General features: G+C 55.7%; 1 protein-coding gene and 1 long non-coding RNA gene across 3 annotated transcripts in view; one reads left to right on the top strand and one right to left on the bottom strand.

The window, feature by feature from the left end:
- LOC103878068 overlaps positions 1-2,102 on the bottom strand; it is a 48,734-nt gene extending 46,632 nt beyond the window's left edge. The window contains exon 1 of the long non-coding RNA XR_638050.4: positions 1,915-2,102. This is a non-coding gene — a long non-coding RNA (uncharacterized LOC103878068). The remainder of the gene's footprint in view (positions 1-1,914) is intronic.
- PPP1R26 (protein phosphatase 1 regulatory subunit 26) lies at positions 887-9,994 on the top strand. Of its 2 annotated transcripts, none has more exons than XM_031654691.1 (4): positions 887-985; positions 3,773-3,914; positions 5,029-5,161; positions 5,539-9,994. In XM_031654691.1, the coding sequence occupies exon 4, from the start codon at positions 5,601-5,603 to the stop codon at positions 9,231-9,233; it is 3,633 nt and encodes a 1,210-aa protein (XP_031510551.1). In that variant the 5' UTR covers positions 887-985; positions 3,773-3,914; positions 5,029-5,161; positions 5,539-5,600; the 3' UTR covers positions 9,234-9,994. The 2 variants fall into 2 exon arrangements, with proteins under 2 accessions (XP_031510551.1, XP_003911158.2); XM_003911109.5 differs by lacking the exon at positions 887-985 and adding an exon at positions 1,212-1,258.
- Positions 9,995-16,564: the final 6,570 nt, after the last annotated feature.

Below are 16,564 nucleotides of genomic sequence, written 5' to 3'. Positions count from 1 at the left end.
AGCTTCCCAGGCTGGAATGACTGGAAGCACCTCTCCAAGGCAAGTCTCTGATTTTGATCCTATCAAATTTCTGACACTTTCTAGACAGGAACCGAACCCACAAATTCATCTCCCAGACACGTGTGGATCAGGGCCCAGGGGGCTTAGAGAAGCAGCGCGGTGCCCTGCGCACCATCTGCCCCTTCCACGAGTGGGCGCTGAGGGAGGATCCAGTCGGGTCTGCCCGTTCCCCGCCGCCCGGGGATGCTGAGCACACCCGGACCACCGGCCACCGCCATCCTCGGGCACACACCCTGGACCTTTTATAAAACAAAACGGGAACGACTCAAGGTCACATGGTCAGTGCGCAGCAGAAGCAGAAACAGCAGCGGCCTCAAGGTCCAGGGCAGTTCCTAGAAACTGTTCCCTCCCCCGAACCTGGCGGCAGGTGTGCTCCAGGAGCCGCCGCCCCGGGCAGGCCGTGCACCCACTCCCCGCCGCAAGCTCGGGTGGGGCAGCCACGGGGACACGCGGGGGCCGCCCCCGACCCCAGACCAAGGCCGTGGGGCTAGAGGGGCGGGCAGGCCCGGCTCCGCCCGGAGCACGCCCGTGAACTTCGGGGAGGAACTCAGCTGGCGGCCGGGGCCCCGCACGCTCCCTCCCCGCGGCACCGAGCGCTTTCCCACGGCCACGCCCCCCGCGCCCAGAACTTCCCGGCGATCTGCGCCCCTGCGCGCCTCGAGGCGGCCGCACGGAGCCGGGCAGCATGAGCTCGGTCTGACCTAAGCGGTTTCGCCTGCACCCCCAAGTGGAGGGGCCGCGTCCGAACCCGGCAGGGCGGGGCGGGGGTGTCCCCGGGGCGCCGGCGCTGCGGCAGGTGGGCGCGCTCTCGCGGGCGGGGGTCCGGCCGGGCCGCGCGCCTCCCCCGGAACTCGGCCGTGCCATTCCCATGATGCCCAGCCACGGGCACGGCTTCCGGGACGCTGGCCGCCGCCGCCACCGCCCGGTAGGTCGCGGGGAGGGGGCGGCCTGGGGTCGCCCGCCCCGCCTCTGCCCCTCCCTCCCGCGCCTCCCCACGGCGCGGCCCGGCGCGGGCGGCGGGTGGCGGCGCGCGAGGCGGGGGAGGCGGGGCTCGGCCGGACGCCCCCTGCGCCCTCCCGCCCGGCCGAGGGCGAGCGCTGGCCCCGCAGCCTCCGGCCTGCCTCGGCCCGCCGCCTCCCCGGACGGGACGTGGCGCAGGCGCGGGGTCCGCGCGGCGGGCGGCGGGGAACTGGCCGAGGTGAGCGGGTGCAGCGCCGGGCCGGGGGTTTCGGGGGCTGGGAAGCTGGGGGGCCGGGGACAGGAGGGCCGGCCAGGCCGGGGCCGGCGCGCCGTGCAGGCCGCGGCGGGCGGGCGGCGGGGGCTCCCCGGGGCAGGCAGACGGGGATCGGCGCCGGGGCTGCTCCGTACCCCGGGCCGGGGTCCTGGCTCTGGCCTCCGTGCGACTGTCGGTCCGCGCGCCCCGCGCTCCTGGAGCCCCAGGTGAGGCGCAGGTGAGGGCCCGCGGTGGGGAGCCTTGGCCCGGCCCGGGGCGCCCGCTGCCCTCCGAGAATGGCCGCGGCCCGGCCGGCCTGGAGACTGAGGTTCACGCCCTGCTCCAGGCGGAGCTTCCGGGAGGGTGGCCGCTCTCCCGGGCCCCAAGCTCGCGAGTCCTCGGATCCCAGAAACATAACTCCGGGGGTGCAGACCTGCTTGGAGGCCCGGCCTCTTCCCTGGGAGGCGTTCGCCCCCCCCCGGGCCAAGGACTAGGTCGCCGATCCAAGCGGCTGGGGTGAGCGCGCCCTCGGGGAGGGGAGCTCCCGTGGGGGACACTGCCCAGCCCGCAGGCCGTGAGTAGCCCGAGCCCGAGCTCGGGAGTCGGGGGAGGTCGGGCGGGGGCAGCCGGGAGGGGCTCACCTTGCCTCTAGTTCCCAAGCACAGGAAATGGCGGTGCAGCTTTGCTAGGGGACGCTTGTTGTGAGGTTGTAAAATTGCAGCTTCTGGAAGGCTGGGAGCGGAATTCTAGCCCACGCCCACTTCTGGGTGGCTGGAGCGGGCCCTCCTGCTGCCCCGCCCGCTCCTGCACCGGGGCTCCTCTCCCTGGCCTGCAGACCCTGGCCTCCTTACCCTGGGGGAAAACCCCACCTGGGAGGTAAGACTGCTCGCTGAGCTGCTTTTCGGCCAACCAAGACATGTAGAGTATTTGGGGGCGTTTCTCACAGGTGGGCAGACTGTTAGGATGGCGAGGGCCCAGTGTGGGTGCTTTGGTTCTCTCCGGAATATTGATGTCTGGACCGAGAAGGGACCGAGTGTTCTCCACCGCTTCCTAAAATCTGACACCGTGTGGCTTTGGGGTGCAGGTGCTGGGTATCCCCACAGCCACCCTCAAGACCGTATCCTGGGGCAGCAGTTTGACAAAGCCTGCCCCACTGCAACCTCGGCCTCCCAGGTTCAAGCGATTCTCATGCCTCAGCCCCCGGAGTAGCTGGAACTACAGATGGTGGGCTACCACACCCAGCTAATTTATGTATTTTTAGTAGAGATGGGGTTTCGCCCTGTTAGCCAGGCTGGTCTCGAACTCCTGGCCTCAAGTGATCCACCCACCTCCACCTCCCAAAGTGCTGGGATTACAGGCGTGAGTCACCATCCCCCAACCAGGGGGCTTTTCAAGAATGATTCATCTTGCATAATATTTTAAAGCCTCAAGCTGTCCCGGGGAGATGCCCCCCCTCGATTTTGTTTTTGTTTTCGTTTGTTTTGAGATGGAGTCTCCTTCTGTCTCCCAGGCTGGAGTGCAGTGGCGCCATCTCAGCTCACTGCAACCTCTGCCTCCCGGGTTCAAGCAATTCTCCTGTCTCAGCCTCCCCAGTAGTTGGGAGGCACACACCACCACGCCCAGCTAATTTTTGTATTTTTAGCAGAGGAAGGGTTTCACCATATTGGCCAGGCCGGTCTCAAACTCCTGACCTCAGCTGATCCACCTGCCTCAGCCTCCCAAAGGGCTGGGATTACAGGCGTCAGCCACTGCACCTGGCCAGATTTTTTAATACCATTCTTGGACTAGGTGATTTGACAGCTTAGAAAACTATTCACTAGGTGTCCAGGCCCTCTCTGCAATCAGTCAGAAGCTGTAAACGTGGCTGGTGGAGAACAGAATATTTCTCCAGGAAAACTCCCCTCCCCCACCTTGTCATCTAGTGGAAAGACACTGACTTGGGCCCGTTTTCTGAAGGTAGTAGTACTGTTTAAGGAGCTAATAGTCTTAATTTAGACTCTCCTCAGCCCAAGGCTAATGCAAATGTTTTATCATTGATGTCATTTTGCAGAGGCAATTTGAATAACACCTACAGTAAGGCAGGCATGGGTCCGCTAGCCAATGAGAGAGCCCCTACCGCATTGTTGGTCCTCAGTGCTCTGTGTCAGTGGGGAATCTCTCCAGAAGGGGACTTTACGGGAGATGTCATGGGCCACAGTGGGTGGCCAGAATTTGAGAACTAGTGGATAATGTCACATATGTGCCCCATCACCGTCACTTCAGCTAGCATCAGATCTGTTGTCCAGGATAGCTAGACATGACTTGTGGTTAAATGTATTTGTCTTAATACGTTAAGTTAAATGTCTTTGTACTTGTGGTTAAATATCTTAGAGTAAGTTCCTTCAAAAGTTAATTTTGAGCCCTTAAGTTAATGGTATTTCTTTCCAAAAAAAAAAAAAACTGATGAACTGTAGCTTCAGCCTGTAACTAGATGCCTCTGATTGTCTTTGATTCTGGTAGTCAAACGTCTATTGAAAAAGCAGGGAGAGGATGCCTCGGCGTGTAAGGGGAGTGATGAGGACCTGATCCCGGGCCGTTTGGGAACACTGGTTGCCGTTGGATCACAGTCAACCTGGACTCAGAGAATTTCAAGGAATTTCAAGTAATTCTTGTATTTTAGTTTCCCTTTTAGAGCACAAATTGGTACTAGCAAATGACTTACTTCTGAATCTGTCTCACCCCCTGGTTAATGGCTAGTTACCCCTTTTGGGCTCACCTGTGTGTAGGTGGCCAGCCTCACCTTTTTTTTTCTTTCTCTTTTCGTTTTTTCTTTTTGAAATGGAGTCTCACTCTGTCGCCCAGGCTGGAGTGCAGTGGCGCTATCTCAGCTCACTGCAAACTCTGCCTCCCGGGTTCAAGCAGTTCTCCTGCCTCAGCCTCCCAAGTGGCTAGGATGACAGGCATGCACCACCACGCCCGGCTAATTTTTGTATTTTTTTAGTAGAGGTGGAGTTTCACTATATTGGTCAGGGTGATCTCGAACTCCTGACCTCAGGTGATCCACCCGCCTTGGCCTTCCAAAGTGCTGGATTGCGGGGGTGAGCCACCGCATCTGGCCGCAGCCTCATGTTTTTGAGAAAAGATGGTGGCATGTAAATACCCGATTATGTGCTTGCCAGGAAGAAAGTGCTTGGTTAAACAGAGAAAGCTCGTGGTAGAGAAGAATCCACAACAGAGGCAAAACATACGGGCCGGTTTTCACCCACTGCTGAGGTCCTGAGGGCAGCCACGGCCTCTGAGTCAAGGGGAGTTCAGTGTCCATAAGCCTTGGGGGCTTGCTTGCATAGGAACCGCTTTGCCCTCCAATTCTGGTGTAGGCAGGCGGGGATCAGAGCAACATGTTAAGAATGAATAGCTGTGCAGTATCCCTGGTATTGTTCTAAGTGACTGCCGTCCATCTGGGCTTCCTCCCTACAGTGGCAATCCCCAGGCCTTTCATGAGCAGGTCTTCAAAGTGTCCCAAGCTCAGCCCAGCACTTGTGCTGAGGCAGCCACCTTTGGTCTGAAATCTGGAAGCACAGGATGAGAAGGGGGACATCACTGTGTTCAGGGTGACTTATGTGCTAGTTAGCTAAGAATAACAGTTAGTCCCATGAGACCACCTGGCAAATTTACATTTGACATTTAACACAGAGAGGGTTTAGTAAAAGCAGCCCTTCAAGATGTTTGGGGAAATAATTTTTGAGTGGCTCACATCATACAACTTTCCATTCCAGGAGCTTGTTGGTTGGGTCAAGATAAACCTACGCATGACGTCGTGCTGATCCTGGGTTTATAGTCGTCCTTTTTAACCTGCAAAGAAGCATTTGAAGACGTTGTCTCATGGGTACCGCTTGCCAACCTTTGGAGGTAAATAAAACCTCTCCCCTCTTACAGAGAAGGTGGAAGCCCGGAGTGAGAAGGGAAGAGTGGGGAGGTGATGTGCGTGCGTGCCCCGTGTGGCACCGTGGAGGGTGGCTGGAAACATTTTCTTACTGAATCTTCCCAGCGGCCCTGGGCTGGAGCAGATAAACTGTTCCTTTCCCAGCCGAGGAATCCGAGGCCCCAGGAGCATGAGTAAGTCACACAAGGACACCCAGCCAGCTGGACGTCGGGTGGACATCGGGCTCCACCCGACTCTCTCAACTCTGTGAGCCCGACATGCTGTTCCTCTGGGGCCTCACTTGGTACTGGCTGCTATCGCTGTTCTTAGCTACATCACGCCCGTGTGCTTTCTTTCCGCCCAGGATGTGAAGCCGGCAGAGAAATAAAGCGCTGCCCCTCTGCGCGTCCCTCCCCGTCTGCTAGAATGTTTCTCATGAACGCTCCTCCAGTGGTTGCTCTCCAGTCCAAATGGGAGGCCTTTGGCCCGCCAGGGAGCTGTAGGTTCCCCGGGTGCTTCTCGGAGGCTGACGAGGGCGTGGAGAGCGCGTCGGTGAGCGCCCGGGTGCAGATGCTCATCAGCACGCTGCAGCGTGACGGGGCTGCTCGGGGCACCAGCGATGAGCGTGCTGCGCAGAGGGGTCACAGGGCGGAGGGATGCCACGACGCCAGGCCGGCCGCCAAGCCCACCGTGCACAAGGAGCCGCCCACGCTGGCTGCCTGTGGTCTCGTTGCTGACTTTGACCCCATGGGGGAGGAGGAAACTGCAGACTTTGGCCCGTTGGTGCTAGATTCAGACAGTGACGATTCCGTGGACCGGGACATTGAGGAGGCCATCCAGGAGTACCTGAAGGCAAAGAGTGGAGCCACACAGCCCGGGGCCGGTGGGGCTCAGCCAGGCACAGCCCAGCCTTCCAGGGCCGCAGGCGGAGGCAGTAGATGTAAGCCGGAACCGGCCCCGACTGCCCTGTGTCCACCAAAACTTGTACCTGGATCAGGTGGTGGCCCCGGCAGCCAGGTGGGATCCAGCGAGGACCAGGGCTCCGCCTCCCCGGTCAGTGTAAGCAGCGATGATTCCTTTGAGCAGAGCATCAGGGCGGAAATAGAACAGTTTCTGAATGAAAAGAGACAGCATGAGACCCAGAAATGCGATGGGTCCGTGGAGAAGAAACCAGACACAAATGAACATTCGGCCAAGTCACTCTCGAAATCCCACCAAGAGCCGGCTACAAAGGCGGTGCCTCGGCAGGGCCCGATGGGCGTCCAGAAGGAGTTCGCCTTCCGCAAACCTCCCCGGTTAGTGAAGACGAACGTGCAGCCCAGAAGCCTCAGGTCCAAGGTCACGACCACGCAGGAGAACGAGGGCAGCACGAAGCCAGCAACCTCCTGCCGCCCTTCAGAAGCAGCACAGAATAAAAGTGGGACCAAAAGGGGCACCAGCGCAGCAAGGAGGGGAAAGCGAGTCACGAGCCTGGCACAGGCACCCGAGGCGTCTGACTCTAGCAGCGACGACGGCATCGAGGAGGCCATCCAGCTGTACCAGCTGCAGAAAACACGCAAGGAGACCGAAGGGGACCTGCCCCAGACGGCCCAGCTCCGAGAGGAGAGAGCACCTGATCCTTCCACACACAACACAAGCAGCGCCCCAAAAAGTGCCTTGCCCGAGACCCACAGGAAAACACTCAGCAAGAAGAAGCCAGTGGCCGCCAAGACCACGGACCCTGGTCCGGGGGACGCTGACCATTCCCCCAAGCTCCTGAAGGAAACCAAAGCTCCACCTCCAGCGAGCCCGGCCTCCAGGAGCGAGTTTGTGGAACGGTCCTCATGCCGGGCAGACACATCTGCTGAGCTGATGTGCGCAGAAGCAATCCTGGACATTTCCAAGACCATCCTGCCGGCCCCTGTGGAGGGCAGTGACCGGTCCCTGTCTGCAAGCCCCGTCTTCTACTCCCCGAACGTGCCTTCCCGCTCTGACGGCGACAGTAGCTCTGTGGACAGTGATGACAGCATTGAGCAGGAAATCCGGACGTTTTTGGCCCTCAAGGCGCAGTCGGGGAGTTTGCTGGCCAGTGGTGAGAGCTGCCCTCAGGCTGCCCAGGTTCCACCTTTGCCGCCTGGCCTCAGCAGCCAGACCAGTGGCCCCAAGGCCCCTCTTTCTAAAACACGAGACCCACTGCTGGGCTGCAAAAGGAAGCGTAGAGGCGGTGGCCATGTGAGGCCATCCACGCCCAAGAAAACGCGGGAGGTGGTGAAAGACAGTGGCCAGGATGCCAACCATAGCCAGGGGAGAGCCGAGCCTGGCCATGAGGGGCGGGACCTGCCTGTCCAGGGCAAAGCCAGCGAGGCCCCGGGAGGGGAGGGCGCCGCCAGGGGACCCGGCGACACTCGCGTGTCACAGGGCCAGGGTAAGACAGACGAGGTGAGGCGCCTAGAAGAGAAGGAAAGCTCCGAAGACAAAAGCAGCTCCCTGGACAGTGACGAGGACCTGGACACAGCCATCAAGGACTTGTTAAGGTCCAAGCGAAAGCTCAAGAAGAGGTGCAGGGAGCCCAGGGCTGCGTGCAGGAAGAAGGTCAGGTTCAGCACCGCCCAGACGCACTTCCTGGAGCAGCTGGGCGGGCTCCGGAGAGACTGGAAAGACAGGGGCCCGCCGGTGCTGAAGAGCTGCCTCTCCAAGTCCAAGAGAGACAGTGGCGAGGGCCCCTGGAAGAAACCCCCCAGCGTCTTTGGCAGCACGGCAGAGAGGACAAAGCAGGAGGGCCCCGGGAGCCAGGACACGGCCCTGGCCTTCCAGGTCAGGAGACCCGCCTCTGCCTCCGCCTCTGCCTCCACGTCCGCCTCCGAAGGGATTCCATTCCCCAGGGAGTCCCAGGACCCAGCTCCCAGCCCCAGCTCCCTGTCTGATGATAGCAGTTCAGTGGACAGCGACGATAGCATCGAACTGGAGATTAGAAAGTTTTTGGCGGAAAAGGCCAAAGAGTCAGTGAGCAGTTCAGAAGTTCAGGCAGAGGGCCCCACTGCTCTCGGGACAGGGGGCCCAGCCAGGCCAGAGGTGCTGTGCAGAAGGGAGCCGGCCCCACTGCCTGGCGTGTGCACACGGAGCCAGAGGGCCAGGGGGGTCCCACATCTGGCCGACGGGCTTCGAGGCACAGAGAGCGCGGGAGCACAGGGCGCAGCTGGTCTGTTCAGCCAGGGCGGGAAGGGGCTCCCTGCTGCTCCGGCCCGAGGGGATCCGGTGCCACCCAGGAGCACCAGTGGCAGTGTCTCCGCCAAGGGGCTCTCCGTGAGCAGGAGAAACGTTTACGTTCACAAAGACCAGAGCCCACGAGGGGCCGAGCCTGCTGCCAAAAGTGCTTTTGGTCAGCTGCCCAGCTGTGCCACCGTGGGCACCGAGGCAGGAGGTGCCAGAGGAACCTTTCACATGGGCTGCGGGAGCCCGAGCTTCCTGACCCCCAGCCCGGGAGCTGAGAGGGACACTGGAGCCCAGGCCGACCGTGCCCTGCCCTGGAGTGACTTCGCCCACCAGAGTCGGCTGCCCAGCCCGTGGGTGCTGCGCTCCGAAGGCAGAGATGCGGCATGGAGAGGGGGCATCGGGAGTGAGAGAGACAAGGGGTCTGAGGGACCCGGCCGGGGCCTGCCCAGCCTGCCCCTTGCGGGTTTCTCCCCGCTGCTGTCCACCCAGCTCTTCCACTTCGGAAAGGGTGTCTCCTGGGGGGGCAGGCAGGCCGGCCTCTTCAGCCCCCACCTGGGGCTGCCTCTGCAGGGCCCCTCCTTCTCGGCCTTCAGGGAGGCCCAGGCCGGACCCAGCCCTGTCTTTGGAAGCCCACACTTGCTGGCAAAGAAGGACGGCAGCCCCTGGCCAAGCAGGAAGGCACAGACAGGGCTGAGTTTGCACGACAGGAGGAGCTCGGGGTCGGAGGAAAGCATTTTAGACCTGAGGTATCGACGAAGGGTCATCAACAGAGATGACCAGGACCAGGACGCCTTGGGCAGTGACGCCAGTGACTTCAGCGACACCTCCGCGGAGGACAGTGGCGGCAGCTCAGTAGTGAAGGTCTAAACCCTCGAGCTATGGGTTCGTGTCCCGGGTTCCGTGCATTCGTGGAAAGCGGCGTAGCCGTGTGTGTAGCCGTGCGTGCGTGTGATGGTTCTGTGGTTGCAGGGAGGGGAAACGGTCTGTTATACATAACCCTGTATATATGTACACCAACATGAAACTTTTATTTAACAGACGTGTCCTGGTAAATATGATTTTTGTAGCTTTTTGTAAATTATTTAAAGTGATGTAAAAACTATTTTTGGAAAATACTGTTGTTCGATTTTGTAGGGTGTTCCTAACTGCAGTCTCTGTGTTATGCATACAAGTCTTCGATTAGAAAACATTTGGTTCTTATCATCGCAGCCAGGTTCACAGAGACTCTGATGCTTTTTAGTTGGTTATTGGTGAGAATGCCGGCGGTGACTGCAGTGGTAGCCTGAGGAAGGCCGAGCTGCCCTCCCTGGGAATCACTCAGATGCCCCCGAGATGTCCGTTGGGAAGCTCCCAGGACAGCACTTTTTATACAGAGGACACCCCCTCGGCCCCACAGTCCTTGGAGGCCAGAGCACACCTGAAAACTGCAATTACCGCCGTCCGTTGGAGAAACCTTTCGAAGCACAATGGCCAGCGAGCACGTGACTGCTCCCTGTTGCATGTCAAATCCACACAGATGTCAGCAGCAGCTGCTGTGCAGCCCAGCCCTGGGCCTGGGTGGGTTCATGTCCAATCTTGTTCAATCACTAGATGATTCTAACATCGAAATAAACCTCTTTTTATATGGAGTTACTGTTCTTTTTTAATCATGGTTCTTAAAGATAACACACGTGCATTTAAAATTTCCTTTTCCTTGGCTGGGCGTGGTGGCTCACGCCTGTAATCCCAGCACTTTGGGAGGCTGAGGCGGGTGCATCACCTGAGGTCAGGAGTTCGAGACCAACCTGGCCGACGTGGTGAAACCCCATCTCTACCAAAAATACAAAAATTAGCCAGGCGTGGTGGCGGATGCCTGTAATCCCAGCTACTCGGGAGGCTAAGGCAAGAGAATCGCTTGAACCCAGGAGGCGGAGGTGGCAGTGAGCTGAGATCGTGCCATTGCACTCCAGCCTGGGTGACGAGAGTGAAACTCTTATCTCAAAAAACGAATTCTTTTCTTGCCCACACCAATAATCACTGCTTAGAACTTTCTTCCCCAGACACCTAGGGCAGAGACGATGTGCAAAGCCCAGTCCTGGGGATAAGCGTTCTCCATACCTGCCCTCCAGAAACAGGAGCCCCATCAGAGGTGTGCCCGAACACCACGGCCAGCCCTTTGGGTGGTTTTCTGTGGGTGCCTCCCAGGGCAGGATGCACAGGACCCTCTTCACTGCGGTTAAAGGCAGCAGCCTCAGGTCCTCGGTGTTGGCGCCCTGTGATGCTGCTCTGGTATTCTGTGCCTTCCGCTCTGAGGCTGCCGCAGTGCCTGTGGCTACTGCAGAGACGGAAGCAGTGCTGGGCACTGATGGGCCATGACATGTACATTGTAATTGTTCAGCAGACTTTCATGAGTCACTGGAGGCTCCCAGGTCAGCCTCGTGGCTCAGCTGCCACGCAGGGTTTACTTTGGAGCTGAATCTTGTTGGTATTCTAACATGCGAGTGACTTGTCTACACACTGTGCACCCCTGGGTTTTAGCAAGAATTCACTCTTGTATCCAGATGCAGGCATGTGCCGCCTGCCATCCACAGTTATAACATCTGCTGGGTCAGAAGCTGGGACGAGGGTCCCTGTGGTTGCTGTTCCTGTCCAGCCCTGTCTTTTGTGTTTGATATCTTCATTGTGGCATATTGCTTCACTTAAGTGCTTTCAGGAGAAACAGTTTCATGTAATCCGTGCTCTTCTATTTATATTGCTTCCCCCCCCCCCCCCCCCCCGAGACAGTGTCTCACTCTGTTGCCCAGGCTAGAGTGCAATGGGGGCACAGTCTTGGCTCATGCAACCTCTGCTTCCCAGGTTCAAGCAATTCTCGTGCCTCAGCCTCCCAAGTAGCTGGGACTACAGGCGTTTGTCACCCAGCTAAGTTTTGGATTTTTAGTAGAGATGAGTTTAACCATGTTGGCCAGGCTGGTCTCAAACTCCTGACCTCAGGTGATCCGCCTGCCTTGGCCTCCCAAAGTGCTGGGATGACAGGTCTGAGACACCCCGCCCTGCCTTATTTATATTTCTAGATAATGCCTGTGGGGGTGTTGGCTGGAAACCGTCCTGGGCCTGCTAGGGGAGGCGTTGCCAACCACAGTGCACATAGCGCTGAGCCTCTCCCACTCCTGCCCCCATGCCCACCCCAGGGTTGCTTGTCTTATGTCTTCCCCAAACCCCGGACCCTTTACACCTTCCATGACGTTCTCATGTCCTCTGCCAACGCTCCACACAGCAGTGCAGGTCAGAGCTACCGCTGCCCCAGAGAGAAGACCTCCCAAGGTTCAGGGACATGGCGTTTGTAGCACACGGTCACCGGCCCTAGTTAGCGTGTTCTGCCCGTCCTTGTGGGTACGGCATCCGCTATCCACATGCGGAGCAGCTACCACTTGGCTGACAGTCACCGTGGGTTAATTACACACTAAGAATGTTCCGGGAACCTGCATTTCTTTATGGAACATTTTGGTCCATTTTCAGTTTTTGTAAAGAGGTGCTGTGTCATCGCTGGGGTCACCCCGGTGGGGTGGACTCAAAACTGCACAAGATGTCCCCAGTTCAGAGCTCCTTACCGAGGGCCTTGGGGTCAGGCTTTGCTGTGACAAACAGTGGCTTGCTCAAGCACCGACCAAACGGCCCGCCTGATGGGGTTAAAACAGGCGATTCATGGGAGTCTTCCCTGGGGCTTCCTCCGATCTTTGTTCTGCTGATCATGGCTGTCTTTGGAGCTCCTCTTGTCCTGCTTTCAGGAGTCACTGGTGCCTTAAGACTCAGCTGGAGATGAGTCCGTTGGTGTCTACTTTCTTTTCACAAACTGGAATTCCCTGGTATTGTCCGTGGGCCATGTGACCTGAAAGTGTTGCTGCTTCACCCCTACACTGCCCTGTGTGTTTTAGAGAAGAGGCCAAGATCCAAGGTTCCTCCGTACCTGCCAGTGGGTTTTCCTGTATGGGAGGGGGCTGCAGTCGGGACAGCCAGGAGCTGTCCAGGAGGGATGCCCGCCCCTGTGTTGGCAGTCTGTCTCCCAGCACCTCCGCAGATTCGGGTGTGACAACGCGGCCTCATCCCATAAATACAGGCCCGGAGCCGCTTTGGGAATAAGTAGATGTGTGCCCGCCCTGTAGGAGTCTCCGGTGGACGGGGTGTCAGTAAGTCAAGCTCTTTGCAAGTCTGTAATTATTAAGACCTAGATGTGAGTCACGTCCCAAGAGCCCCTCTCTCTTCCCAGGGAGTAGAGCCAGCGTCCATTTCATCCAATACGAAGAATCGGGAGACGTCAGGTCCTCTGGGATGGGTCAGCCTGATGTCGGGGAACGGCGATGGGAAAGGGAAATAGTTCTGGTGGATCTTGTCTGATATTCTCCACGCACGTCCCCATATAGGGGGAGAAGCTTCCTTTAGGGAAGAGTCCCCCTTATTTTATCTGTCGCTCAAAATCTGAAGGGTCAGACAGCAGGTTCTCCCAGCTTGAGATACATTTGCTTTGGAAAATCAAGCAGTACATTTAATTATTAGCACCTTGTCTGCTCATATAAACATGAAAACACATTGTCCTCTGGATCCCCCCTCTCTCAAAATGAATGAAAGGAACTGTTTAAAGGGGTGTGGGGAACAACACAAAACCCACAGTCCACATCTGCAAATCACAACCAGGTTTATTCCCAGGCGTGGCTGTTGGGGATGGTGGGGGACAGATCACATTATTTGCAAAATCTTTGAGGCTTCTGGTATTTTGTGTACTAAATGTAAGAGATTTTTTTTTTTCAATGTCAAGATATTTTACTATGTAGTGGAAACCATTCTAATATTGACTATAATGAAAAGATAAAGGTTACTGATGAAAAATACAGAAATATAAATGAAAATGTACGTTGAAGAAGTGGCTGGTTTTATCGCTGGCATGGCGCGACACCTGTAATCCCAGCACTTTGGGATGCTGAGGCGAAATGGATCACCTGGAGGTCAGGAGTTCCAGATCAGCCTGGGCAACACGGGTGAAAACCCCGCTTCTACTAAAATACAAAATTAGTGGGCATGGTGGCACATGCCTGTAATCCCAGCTACTTGGAAGGCTGAGGCAGAACTTTTCTGAACCTGGGAGGCAGAGGATGTGGTGAGCCAAGATTGTGCCATTGCACTCCAGCCTGGGCAACAAGAGTAAATCTCAGTCTCACCAAAAAAAAAAAAAAGGGAGTGGCTGGTTTTAAACCAACTCAGCAGCAAAATTCAGTGATTAGTAAGCGACATGAAACTTATTTTTCTTTTATTTATTTATTTATTTTTTGGAGGCAGGGTCTCACTCTGTCACCCAGGCTGGAGTGCAGTGGTGCAATCTTGGCTCACTGCAGCCTCCGCCTCCTGGGTTCAAGCAATTCTCCTGCCTCAACCTCCCAAGTAGCTGGGATTACAGGTGTGCACCACCATTCCTGGCTAATTTTTGTATTTTTAGTAGACACAGGGTTTCACCATGTTGGCCAGACTGGTCTCAAACTTCTGACCTCAGGTGATCCGCCCACCTCAGCCTCCAAAAGTGCTGGGATTATGGGCATAAGCCATCACCAGCCTTAGCTTTTAATTTCTGAGTGGAATAAAAAGGCTAAACAAAGTGAAGACTGCTCTGTGGAGTGAATAGAGAGGGTTTCAGAAATGACTGTGTCCTTTTTTTTTTCCTTCAAATATCTCTGCAAACTGACGTTACCCTGTGTTTCCGTCGCCTTTCCTGTAATTCTAAGATTTTGAAAGAACACAATACAGATGGGTGCTATTTTCTTTTCATTTTGCAACCCTCCGTTCTGAACACTTTAATCCCAAACAGAAAACACACCCGTTTAGCATTCACTTAGATCAGTGGACTTGATTTTTCTCAGCATGTCAAGATTTCAGTTTGGAAATCTGTTCCAAAGATGAAGGTCCACATTTGTGAGCCCTGGAGTTCCGTCTCCACATTTGTGATCCCTGGAGTTCCGTATGACTCGCAAATGCATAGTAGGTTAGGACTGAATCTGCAGATCTGGTGCCGATGGCCTCGCGCCTCCAGGACGTCCCCAAGGCGGGCTCCGGCGAGGCCTGCTCACAGCACTTCCTTGAGGCTCTTTCTCATCTGAGAGGGAGGCACAGTGATGAGACCTGCCCTAGGTGTGAGGCTCGGGCCAGGTGACAATGCCAAAGCCCTTACAATACTACGAAATGCCGAGAAACGGATTGGCGGGCACACGCCCGGGCCCGGGCATGGGAGACGGGCACGCTCACAATTCAGAGGTATTGGAGTTTTTCATCTTTCCAGATGCTTACTCTATTTAGAATAAACAAATGGAGTCCAACTTTCCATCAGCTCATTAGCGGCTGTACAGAAATAACGTTTTATTAGACACAACCCACTAAAGCACTCGGTGCCCAACTGAGATGCCGGAATCGAGCCCGTGAAGCCCGTGGGAGGGAGGCACCTGTTGCTGTTGGTTGATACTCCCAGCCTGGGCCACTATAGCGCCTCAGCTAGAATTGGGGGTGTTATCCAAGTAAAGTGGTTTCATCAGGTGTGACTTTGCCTGCAGGTGTGACTTTGCCCGCAGGTGTGACTTTGCCTGCAGGTTTTGCCTGCATGAAGCGGTATGCTGCAGCAGTGCAGGTGTTCAACAGTTCTAGGCTGATGGGGAAAGAACCCCAGTCATTTGGCCTGATGGCTTCATCTTACCCTGGGGTTGCTAACCTGCTTTTCAAAATCATCTGTGGAGGAAGGAATGCTTTTTTTTTTTTTTTTGAGACAGAATCTTGCTCTGTCGCCTAAGCTGGAGTGCAGTGGCGTGATCTCGGCTCACTGCAACCTCCGTCTCCCAGGTTCAAGCAATTATCCTGCCTCAGCCTCCCGAATAGCTGGAATTACAGGCACGCACCACAACACCCCTGGCTAATTTTTGTATTTTTAGTAGAAACGGGGTTTTGCCATGTTGGTCAGGATGGTCTCGAACTCCTGACCTCAAGTGATCTGCCTGCCTCAGCCTCCCAAAGTGCTGAGATTACAGGCGTGAACCACCCACCACGCTCGGCCAGGAATGCATTCTTTTCAGCATGTTGAGAAACCTGATTGATAAAGCATGTTATTATTATTTTTTTTTATTTCAATAGACGCTAAACACAGAGGGATTACTGGTATTCTGGTATTTTTAAGGAATGACTGCAAAAACATTTTCAATTTGATGCCTGGAGTTCTTGCTACTTTATAGCTCTCAGAAGAAAGGTATTACATAGATCCTGGCTTGATAACAATTTTATTTTTGCTTTGTTTGTTTTTGTTGTTGTTGAGACGGAGTTCATTTCTGTCGCCTCGGCTGGAGTGCAGTGGCCGGACCCCAGCTCACTGCAAGCCCGCCTCCCGGGTTTACCATTCTCCTGCCTCAGCCTCCCTGCAGGCTGGGACTACAGGCTACCACCACCTCACCCCGCTAGTTTTTTGTATTTTTAGTAGAGACGGGTTTCACCCGCTAGCCAGATGGTCTCCATCTCCCTGACTCCTCGTGGATCCCCGGGCCCCTGCCTCGGCCTCCCAAAAGTGCTTGGGATTACAGGCTTTTGGAGCCACCGTGGCCCCGGGCCTTATTTCTTTTAATTTCCTTAAATGTATTAATTTTCTCCGGGAAGCATTTCCATCCCAAATTGGACATTAAGACTGTTGCCAAAATGTTTACTTTTGTGTATTAATAATAGTATATATGAAGAAATAACCCATCGTGATGTTTAACTTCTTCCCTGATTCGTGAGTAGAATCCCTGCAGATAAGAATCTATACACAAGATATTATTGATGGTATATAAGAGGAGTTTATTTTTTCCAGTTTCAGCACTTTCTAAATTTCCTATAATGAACACATCGTGCTCTCATAGAGGGAAAAAAATCCATGTCATAGATAGAATTTTTTTTTAATTGAAGATCCTGTAACTCATAGTAAACATGGATTTATGACTACACAGAGATGAAAATCCACTTAATGTAGTTATTACCCCACCTTAGCAAAATACAAGTAATCCCGTGCCTGCTTTTTTTACTTTTTATGGAAATTTTAAAATAAACATAGAGAATGCCCATGTCTGCATCACCCCCTTCCACAATGAAGGGCAGTCACCAGTCTTGTCTCTGCCCCTGCCCCTTGCTGGAGCATGAAGCACACAAACACGGCAGAGGAGGTTCAC

The sequence above is a fragment of the Papio anubis genome, chromosome 13, assembly GCF_008728515.1.
Source record: "Papio anubis isolate 15944 chromosome 13, Panubis1.0, whole genome shotgun sequence".
In the NCBI taxonomy this organism is placed as follows: domain Eukaryota; kingdom Metazoa; phylum Chordata; class Mammalia; order Primates; family Cercopithecidae; genus Papio; species Papio anubis.
This window is presented reverse-complemented; position numbering and strand designations above follow the sequence as displayed.

Bases quoted from the DNA above. Each gene is read 5' to 3' on its own strand.
- PPP1R26 (XM_031654691.1), top strand. From the start codon at position 5,601: ATGTTTCTCATGAACGCTCCTCCAGTGGTTGCTCTCCAGTCCAAATGG.